The sequence below is a fragment of the Struthio camelus genome, chromosome 16 (assembly GCF_040807025.1).
Source record: "Struthio camelus isolate bStrCam1 chromosome 16, bStrCam1.hap1, whole genome shotgun sequence".
NCBI lineage: Eukaryota > Metazoa > Chordata > Aves > Struthioniformes > Struthionidae > Struthio > Struthio camelus.
The window spans coordinates 12,763,676-12,774,087 of NC_090957.1; the positions used below are offsets into that span (position 1 = coordinate 12,763,676).

General features: G+C 42.5%; 1 protein-coding gene across 2 annotated transcripts; it reads left to right on the forward strand.

Annotated features, from left to right (window-relative positions):
- Positions 1–432: 432 nt before the first annotated feature.
- On the forward strand, positions 433–7,860 carry RFC2 (replication factor C subunit 2). 2 transcript variants are annotated; one of them, XM_068910457.1, is made up of 11 exons: positions 433–633; positions 1,220–1,289; positions 1,948–1,989; positions 2,383–2,489; positions 3,651–3,752; positions 4,372–4,472; positions 5,161–5,318; positions 5,687–5,752; positions 6,257–6,337; positions 6,684–6,797; positions 7,521–7,860. In XM_068910457.1, exons 1-11 carry the CDS (start codon positions 515–517, stop codon positions 7,629–7,631), a joined length of 1,071 nt encoding a protein of 356 aa, XP_068766558.1. In that variant the 5' UTR covers positions 433–514; the 3' UTR covers positions 7,632–7,860. The 2 variants fall into 2 exon arrangements, with proteins under 2 accessions (XP_068766558.1, XP_068766557.1); XM_068910456.1 differs by having other exon boundaries at positions 447–633; positions 5,128–5,318.
- Positions 7,861–10,412: the final 2,552 nt, after the last annotated feature.

Sequence of the window (10,412 nt, forward strand, 5' to 3'; positions counted from 1 at the left end):
GCGCCACCACGACACCCAGCTACGGTAACATAACTACTTACGATGCTTTGTGATGCATCTTTTATTGTTTTCATTTTATACAGGGAAATAAAGATCGCTAAAAAAGGAAACAAGTGCTTAGACCTCTGGGTTGCAAACACATTACTGTTTTTACTAGGCGACTTAACACTTAACCGGTCAGTAAGGGAAGAAGAGCAGCCAGACTCCCAAAGAACTGAGCGCAAGCCCACCCAGCAGTGCTGTGAGCGGCCCCGACGTCTAGCTGCCTGCCTCTCCTCAGCAAAGCCCGGCCCGGCACGGCCCCAGCACCTCCCCAGCCCAGCTCCGCCGCCAGCCGCCAGCAGCGGAGGGCGCAGAGCAGCGGCCCCAGCGCCGGCTCCCAGCAGGCCGTTCCGGGGTGGATCGTCCCCGCCGTCCCGCCCCGCAGGGCGGGCCCCGGAGCGCAGCGCGGCCCTGCCCTCACGGAGGCGGCGGGGACGGCGGGAAGGCAAGGGCCGGGCCAGCTGCCGCCGGGATGGAGGCGGAGGCCGCGGAGGGCGAGAGGGCCGGGCCTGCGGCAGGCGAGAAGCGGGGCTCCGCCGAGCCCCCGGCCGCCGCCGCCCCCGCCGCCAGCGGCCATTACGAGCTGCCGTGGTGAGGGCCGGAGGCGACTGCTGAGGAGAGAGCGCGGGGCGGCCGTCGGGCGGGTGGGGGAGGGGCTGAGAGGGCGGGCCGAGGGGGCCCGGCCATTGGAGCAGAGCGCGGCGGGAGGCGGGGCTTGGTGTGGCGTAGCCTATGGGGCGAGCGGAGGGGCGCGCGGCCGTTGGCGCGAGCGGAGGGGCGGGGCAGGGCCGTTGGCGGGAAGGCGGGGGCGCGCGCGGCGCGGCCGCGTCCCCTCAGGAAGGGGCCGTGAGGGGCCCGGCCGGTCCCTGGGCCCAGCCTGGGGCTGAAAAGGGGCAGACGGGGGGGTGCTCGTGTCCTGGCTTCACCCTGCCTTCCCTGTTTTCTGATAACAAAAGTTACTAACTGGGACGAAGCGAGGATTGCAGAATTAGTGCCGTGGAGTAAAGCACTTAGCGGAGCGAGGGGGGAACGACACCCTCCCTGGCCTTTACGTAAAACACATCGAGCCCTCTTTGCTCCGTGCTATCTTAATGTAACCCTCCTCTCGCGAGCAGCGTAAAACGCTGTTACAAGTTCGATTAGGTGTGCTTAAGGGGTTGGGGGTTTACTTTTCCAGGGTGGAAAAATACAGACCAATGAAGCTGTGTGAAATAGTTGGAAATGAAGACACTGTGAGCAGGCTGGAGGTGTGTTGCTGTTCCTTTCTGTTTCGTAGGTTAGCTCAGAAAATGTAATTCCGCCTAGATCCCCAGACCGAAAAAGCACTTTTGTGTTTTGAGGTGCATACTGGAGTAAAAGGAAAAAATTTTCTCACTTAACGTAGAAATCATACAATTGAGAACATAGCGGAGCGGTGTTCTAAAGAAATACTCCTTCTCCAAGTGGGATGTTGCTTACGTTGGCCCTGTTTTGGTATGAGTTAGAAAACTTGTAGCTGTTACAATAATAGTGTTTCAATGAATAAATGTAGCTTATACTGCAATGGAAAGAAACATAATGAGCGGTTTTTCCTTCTGGAAGAAAAATATTCTCCTTGATAAACTGGTTTGTGAATGCAGTGCTTGTAAGCAGAAAGCTCATACTAGCAAATATGTAATTAAAGCAGATGGAAGGGCTAAAAACTCTGCTATTAAGTGCTTTTAAGTTTTCTTCCATATTATTCTAGGGATTGACTTCTAACAGATCAATTAAAAAAACATGAAAGCAGTGAGGTTCAAAAAATGGAAGCAGGAGGGAGGAAAAGAAATTATTAGCTCCTTTTCTCATGGTTAAAATGGAGTGGAATTGGGAACTGTTTGGTCCCAGTTTTCTTATATCAATAATTTTTTTATTATTTTATCTTAGGTCTTTGCAAAAGAGGGAAATGTACCAAATATTATAATTGCTGTAAGTATTGCTATGCTGTACTGTATTTCACTATGTTGGTCCTAGCTTTTGAAACTGAGCCACAGTAGCCTCCCCATATAGATTTGCATGGCTCCTAAATGTATGGGTAAAAGAGACCCTGATTATATGGTCACAGAGCAATATTCTTGGCAGAATGCAAAAGAAAACCTGAGAATTAACTTGGTCCTTAGGTACCTAGTGAAGCATGTCTTGTACTTCTCCCTGCAGCATTTCTGTCCACTGTTGGAGGCTGGATTCTGAACTCAGGCAACTCCTAGTCTGATGTTCTCTCTGCAGTTCCTCCGTTGCAGCTGTTTTTCCTGACTGCGGGCATTGCGGAGAGCAAAAATTAGAAAAAGGCATAAAACTTAACGGCCATTGTTGCATTCCTAGGGTCCGCCAGGAACAGGTAAAACCACCAGTATCCTCTGCTTGGCTCGCGCTCTGCTTGGTCCTGCATTAAAGGATGCTGTTCTGGAGCTGAATGCCTCAAATGATAGGTGAGGATGAGAGCTGTATAAATCTAATCAAAGCTTTAATGAAGAAGCAAGCATCCATTTTTATTTTTAGTTGAACTCAGGCAGGCTTGATAGGCTTAATGCTGCAGTAATGCCTCTAATACTTATTTTTAATGCAGTTTTTCCAATTAAAAGTTAGGCAGTCTTTGGCTATACACCTATTAATGTAGCTATTATCACCTGATATTTTACCAACTTGATAGATATTTTCAAACACAAAAATATAAACAGATGGTGTGCAGAATCTGTAATGGTACTGTCTTCTCAAGTTTACTTTAAGGAGTTAGGCTTCTTGCATTCATAAAGACCCTCCTAAGAATGAAAAGCGAATAAGTTGTTTGGAATGGATCTCTTCAGTGCTTAGGACAAAAAGTGATAGAAATTAGACCTGTAAAGGTAGTTGATTAAACTGTAGGATGAGCGTGTTACATATGTAGAGGGCACTGAATCTTTTCCAAGGATCAGGTGCTAAAGCCTAATTATAATATTTTCCTAAGTCCTTTAGCAGACCCTGTCCTGAAGTATTGTGAGGACTACAATGGAAGGCTGTATATGAGCATAATACATTGTACTGCCTTTGTTAATATCAGTTACAGAAGAACTATAGAATTATGACATTCCTTGTTCTAAACAGAACAAAAATAAAATGGTTTATTTTTAAAAGTAACTCTTTGGTGGGCTTCTGTCTAGGAAAGTGTCCGTGTTGTGCTAATACAATGCAGTTTGTCCAGCTATTTCTCTTAAATGGTTCTGAATTACAGCTGAGTCTGAGGGCATAGCTACATAAAGTATCGGCAAAGTGGCAAAGCAGTCTTAAAAGCTCCTGCCCTTGTTTGCTTGCTACCCTTACCTTTTGACAAGCATAACTGCTTTTGTGGCAGTACTGTAAGGTCACTGAAATAATCTTTTAAATTATTTTTTCAAAACTTCCAGAAAGGAGGCTTATGGGGGTTTAAACCTGAATCAGTTAGGCAGTCTGGCTTACAACATGGCATTGTGAACAGTTACGCTGGAACAGCTGATGGAACAGGAACAAAACGGGGAGAATGGGGACCTCAGGAACGCTTAAGCCGCTGCTGCTGAGTAAGATCTGTTATGTAATTTCACCTAACTGATGTTGAATTACTTGAATTATTGTTCCAGAGGCATTGATGTTGTGAGAAACAAAATCAAAATGTTTGCCCAGCAAAAGGTCACACTTCCAAAAGGTCGGCATAAAATAATCATCCTCGATGAAGCAGACAGGTACATTGTTTTTATCTTGACCTCAGCTACCACGTGAAATGTGTTCTACCTATCTTCTATCTGCAAAGTGGCTGTCATAGGCAGTCTTAGATATTTATATCAGGCTATCAAAAATAACTTGGTAAGAAATAAGTATGCATGGAACAGTGCTCTTATGAGATTCCTCATATCAAGCAGAGATTGCTGCGTTTAAAGGAGATGCTGAAATCTGGGGTGAAACCCTCTGGGATTTAGCTGGATGTGAAATAGCATCATCCAGTTCAGTGGCTATTTTTATTTGAAAAGAGTCTGGCAAACCGTAGACACTTAATTTCACTGAATGAAATTGGGCACATTCTCCGATATCTACATATAAGTTGTAATAGTCTTAGCAGTATTCTCCAGAGTATTCATGATTTAATGTTAATTTTGTATGTTAGTTTTATGGAGGTCTCAGTGACTGTCTGTATTGCAGGGTGGTCTGCTTACATGCAATGCATAGCCTACCAAGCCAGAATATCAAGTAATTTACAAAGCACTGTCAGAGTAAACTCTGAAGCCTGTACAAAAAGAGTTATTAGGCTGCAGTTAAAAGTCAGTGAAGGGCAAAATCTGTCCTAACTCCTTTTTTTCCCCCCAGCATGACAGATGGAGCACAGCAAGCATTGAGAAGAACAATGGAAATTTATTCCAAAACAACACGCTTTGCACTTGCATGTAATGCCTCTGATAAAATCATAGGTAAAGTGATGCTATTCCCTGCTTTTGAAATATGTTCTCCATACTGCTGGCTAACTTTCAAAGTTTTCAGAAATACCTTGAACCTACCTATTGCAAGAAGCTGTGGTGCTTATGAATCTCAAACCACCTGAAAATTCAGCTAATAAAAAAGCATATTTGAGTAGCTCGTGAACCCTCTGAACCGCTGTTTTTAATGGACAATGTTATGCATCTCTGCAGAAGCAGAGTACTCTGGGCTTAGTCTCTGTCCAGCTTCTGATACAGTTTAAAATGTGTTTGCTGTATTGTTTACTGAGTGTTAACCCCCTTTGTTGTCCTGCTTCCTGTGACAAAATCTTAAAGTTTGCCTACGGGGTAACACGTAGTAGACAGTTAGACCGGTTTTGTTTAGGAGTTAAAATAGCATACATTTAGAAAACCAGCAGAACACAGAAGCTGAGCTTGATATGTATTGGCACATACCAGGGCAAAATCAGGTAGCGCGTTTGGGCACAAGTGAAGGACTATAAAATAATTGTACATGCTTAAGGAGACACTATATTCTGTCTGGAGCTGACAGACTCTTTTTCTTTAATAGAAGATGACAAGTGAAGAGTTGGAAACTGAGATATTTTCTTCCAAGCTGAAAAGAAACTTTTTTTTTTTTAAAGAAAAGGAGGAATTGTTGATTATGCATCTCTGTCCTCAGAACCTATTCAATCTCGGTGTGCAGTGCTACGTTATACCAAGCTGACAGATTCACAAATCCTTGCAAGGCTACTGAAAATTGTTGAGAAGGAGGATGTACCATATACAGATGATGGACTGGAAGCCATTATCTTCACAGCCCAAGGAGATATGAGACAGGTAAAAGAGGAAAGGCAGCGAAACAAAGGACAAAACAAAGCAAAAAGCTCTAGGTTGCGGCCCTCCAGGATTTATCTTTGGAGAGGTAAAGCAAAGGGGATGTGATCTGTGGCACAAGAGTAGCTAAACTGTTTAGTTTTGCAAGGCTTAAAAGTGGATCTTCTACTTAAAAATTAATTGGTGAAAATCGAATACTGACTTGTTGGAGGAGACACAATCTGCATACATTTGCAGTTTATTCTCTTGTCTAGTTGAAAGCTGCTTATTTGGCATAATTTCCTAAGAAGTCTATATTTCATCCTGAAGAGAGAAGCCAGAAGTAGAGCATTTCAGAAAATAACTGCAATCTTAATTTTTTCTTTTCACAGGCATTAAACAACTTACAGTCCACATATTCTGGATTTGGCTTTATAAACAGTGAAAATGTTTTTAAGGTTAGTAATAGCGTAAAACAGTGATGCTAGAAGTCTAGTGCCTGTAACTGTGGGAGACCTTCCCTGAGATACATAACACTTTGAAAGTGCTTTGTCAGTTTGCAGACCGTATTACATATGTAGCAATTATGGCATTCAGCAAAATAAGAAGTCCCATGTGCCCTTTTAAAATACAAGGAACACTTGCAGTCCCTAACAGCACATCTGAGACTTTTTGGCTTTTGAGTCTGTCTCAAAGCACCTGAATCACGTAACTGGTGGGAAACTTCACAGTGGTAACTTGAATCTTTGACTTGAGTGATCTCATTTAGTGCTATTGAGTCTGCCATTGCGTGATGGCTATGTTACCGGAAAAGTCATATTACTTAAACTACAGTGAGTTTAATCTGTATTACAGGGTAAGTCTGATTCAGTATTTCAGCTCTACAGAAGCTTGGTGAAACTACGGGGGTGTTAGCGCAGGATGTTCTAGTATCTTGAAATTTAATATTCTCTTTGACACAGGTGTGTGACGAGCCTCATCCTCTGCTTGTGAAAGAAATGATACAACACTGCATCAATGCAAATATTGATGAAGCATACAAGGTTGGTTTTCATGCACTGTTTCTGTGTAGTCAGATACCTTTTCTCTACAGAATGCTTGTTTGAAGACTTCACAGCATGCTTTGCTTTTTAACATAAGGGCAAAGCTGTGCAGGTGAGGTGATTAATTACATCTTTTTTATGCAGTGGTCTGTTCAGATGAATAAACCATCAAGCAGAAAAACAAGCTGTCTCGAAATTACTTGCTAAACAGAACTGAGGTTAAATCATCTGATAAACAGTACACGCATTTTCACTAGTTGTATGGCAGCTGTCCCAAAAGTGAACACAGACTTGACTCACCTGAGAAGTTTTTCAGATAAATGTTGAATTATCCTTACTTGCACAGATTCTTGCCCACCTGTGGCGACTTGGATACTCTCCAGAAGATGTGATTGGCAACATCTTCCGAGTGTGTAAAACTTTTCAAATGCCAGAATATCTAAAATTGGAATTTATCAAGGTAAGTACTAACATAGTTACTGGTGGGGATTTTTGGGCCTTTTTAAAAAGATGATGTGATCCATAGTATAGCAGCAGCCTTGGAGTTTTCCACTTGAGGTTTGCTAAATATTAGTGCAAAAAGTATTTCTAACTTTTTATTACTGTTTCCTTTCCCATCCTGCCTCATCTGTTTGTCAATAAGAATGATCGCTTGAAGATTAAAGTCTACCACTGATGTCACTTTATTTTTCAACTAGAATTAATAACAAATGTAAATAATAAATTCAGACAGCTATTACATCAAAGGCTCAGTTAACTTCTTGAGAACTTTCTTCAAGAGCACAGTTGATTCTAGTCCAATAGATCGTAAAATAGTAAGTGGTATCGACAGCCAGTTGACAAATGGTAAACTGATGTGATGGGATTACTCTTAGGTTTAAAACCTGTCCTCAAATACATGCACCTTGCTCCCTAACAAGTAGGAAGTAGGGAAATAGACTTTCATAAAAGAACAACATTGCAGTTGGTCTACATGAGAATGTGATAGCACTATCAGTGCTGTCAGCGTTGCTTAGAAGATAGGCTTTTCTTAAGTTCTAATGACTCTGAAGTTAGTCTTTTAGCAGTAAGGGATATTTAGTGGAGTGTCATTGTTTGTTTTACTTACTGTTTGTAGACTGTGAGAGATCAAAATAGACCAGACAACATTTTGCTGAAGATTTGACAGTGTCTTTATCACCAGGAAATTGGGTACACTCATATGAAGATAGTGGAAGGTGTGAACTCACTCTTGCAGATGGCTGGACTGCTGGCCAGGTTGTGTCAGAAGACTGCAGCCCCTGCAGCAAGCTAGAGTATCGACCGAGGTGAAACCTACATTCTGGAAGGTGAAGGAATGGTGTGTGAGATCAGCGCCTCTGTGTGTGTGTGTCAGAGCTGTGTGCATCCTGAATTCTGCATGCAAAGAGCCTGTTCCCTTGGTTTTACCAAATCCCAGAGAAATAACCAGGTTCTATTGTAAAAATGATTTGTACTTTTTTTATTTAGACCAATAAAACTTCAGAATCTACTTTAAACCAAAAGCTCTTACCTGTGGTATAACGGAGGTGGAGGAGAGGACTGTAATAGTCCGGAATAAGGAGGAGCACTAAGGTTTTCTCTCTAGTACATCAGCAAAACTGCTTATGACAATAGTACCCAGATCTAACAGCAGGTAACCCTTTGATAGTGATTATATCTCACAACTGATCATTAGTGGCCTTCTGAGACCGAGAAGGAAATACTCTTAAGCGCAGAAAAAGTCTCTCAGTAATAAGGAGGCAGGGTGCTGCAACTGGGCACTGTTAATGGGCTGTGGGTAAGTAAGAAATTTTCACCAAGCATATATGGAAGTGTATTACACACTTCTTGAAAGCTTGCATGGTGCCAGTCATTTATTTTGGATATTCCATGTAGAATCTTTAAAAAATATATCAAGTTCTGGGATGCTCTGCATTTGAGTACCCTCCTCTGTTCTTACTTGTCTGGGTTAGGTAATATCTTTTTAGCTATAGTTTCAGCTTACCAAAGAGCTACAGTTTTTCAGTTTCGGAAACCACTTGTGAGCATAGAAGAGCGATAAAGTGTGAAATGCAGAGCGAAAGCAAATATAAATTGAATTTGACCACCTTCACATTAGGTCTGAGACAGATGTCTCCAAGCAGAGCCATCTTAATATAAGTAAGTATATTCTGACTGTAGCAGTCAAATCTTTCTAGAGGTATATCTTTCTAGCACCCTTTCTAGAGGGTGCCATTCACCCTGCCCCTTTTGTTGAAGATTACCACCCTGAGCGTCCAGTTGCCCACATCACAGCTGCTTCAGTGCCAAATCAATCTTCACTAGCAGTGTAAGTCAGCTTCAGTTTGAAAAGCAGGAAAGCAAATTAATTGATAGCTAAAGCACAGACACATTTGAGCTTGCTCCTGAATGGAATAAAGGAATCAGCTCTAAGAATATTGGATGCAATACTCAGAGTACTTTCTTTTTTTCACTAAATTTTGTCAAACTTACTTACTTACCTTTTGATTCCTAGCCAGTGAATTGTCACTACTAGCACAAACACTGTTAAACTATATGATTAATAATTTAGTAGTAAGGGGGCTTAAGCTGCTGAGTCCTCTGCAGACATAGCATCACAGCTTCTCTCCCCAAAAGCTGAAATAAGGTACGTTTAAGGAGTAGGCTAATTTTCCTTTGGCTGCACATCCCAGCCAGCCTACTCTGCCTTTGTGTTCTGGTTAAGTATTTTCACTGTTAAACAGAGAAGGCAGAGGTGTTACAGCTGCAGTTTCATAAAATATCAAACACCTTATTAGTAGGACTCATAAGGTTACACTGCTCCTTACCTCCACTGGATGTTCCTACCTCTGCGTTGTGTAGCTTGCTCTCTTGGTGCTAGCGGAAGGCAAAGAAACATGGAGAATCACAGTTCCTACCTGGTTTAAATGGTTTTCTTCTTGACTGTATTCAGTAGCTGCTTTTCAGCTCCAGATGGGAGCTGGTTCTCATCTGGGCTACTCCTCTATAGCACTGTATAGGACCCAGTCACCCTCTCTGTTCCTGAGAAAAGGAATAGCACTTGGTCTGAGAAGCCATCAGCACAGCCTGTTCTCGCAAACTTGGTTTCTCACAGTTGCTGTGTGCTCAGAGCTACTGCTTTCCAGTGGTTAGCTGAGGCTTCCCCGCTCCATTTGTGATGGTCCTATCAGCAGCACCAAAACTGCCTTTCTAAAGCATCTTTTAAACTGAAAACAAGAAGTGCAATTTGGCTGCCTACCTAATGCGAGTAAGAAAAAAAAAGAGATATATGCCCCCAAGAGAGATGTCATTTCTCTTTGAATTATTGTCAGACAACACAGGATCTGTCAATTTTGGGCTAGCACCAAAAATCCTTGCACCCCTAAAAATACGTCCTGAAAGGACAGTCTGTCAGTGAACATATTTACACTAACATACTCACCAATTGTGGAAAAAACCCTTAAGGGTTCCAGAAAAAGATTATAACAACTTTGATGAAACTTCCTGTAACAGTCCTGGTTATCTTCCACCACAGTGAGATCACCGGCTGAAAAGTACTTCAAGAGCTTTACAAGTTAGGAAAGGATCTACCCTTTTCAAAAGCCGAATGTTCTGGGGTGCTGAAAAATGGAGATTTGCCCAGACTCACAGTGAAACAAGGGAACATAATCTATGTCTAGCAATTGCTCAGCCTGCTTAGATTCCACAACTTTTAACTCAGATTTTTGGCAATGGAAGGACCTTGCATCAGGAAAAATTAATTGGTTTCATCCACCTGCCTGCTTAGCGCAGACAGCAGTAAATATTGTATTTCAGTGTTTTGGCTGTACACTTACCTAAAGAACTCCCAACAAGTTCTAGCCTTTAGTACTGATTAACTGTATATATGGCCGTGTGCCAAGGATCTTTTACAGCTGCTAATCTTATCCTCAGCATTTAATGGCTCCCTCTGGTTATGAGATCAGAATCACAAGCAGGTATAACGTCACTGCACATCACTGAAAATGGAAGTCACCATTTGCCTCCAGTGACTGCAGATCCTGAAAAATCTAGAGTTGGCAGCATTTAATGAAAA

Coding starts and splice junctions, on each gene's coding strand:
- RFC2 (XM_068910456.1), top strand. CDS start 515: ATGGAGGCGGAGGCCGCGGAGGGCGAGAGGGCCGGGCCTGCGGCAGGC. Junction 3,753..4,371: donor ATCCTCGATGAAGCAGACAG/GTACATTGTTTT, acceptor TTTTCCCCCCAG/CATGACAGATGGAGCACAGC. Junction 4,473..5,127: donor TGCCTCTGATAAAATCATAG/GTAAAGTGATGC, acceptor TTTAAAGAAAAG/GAGGAATTGTTGATTATGCA.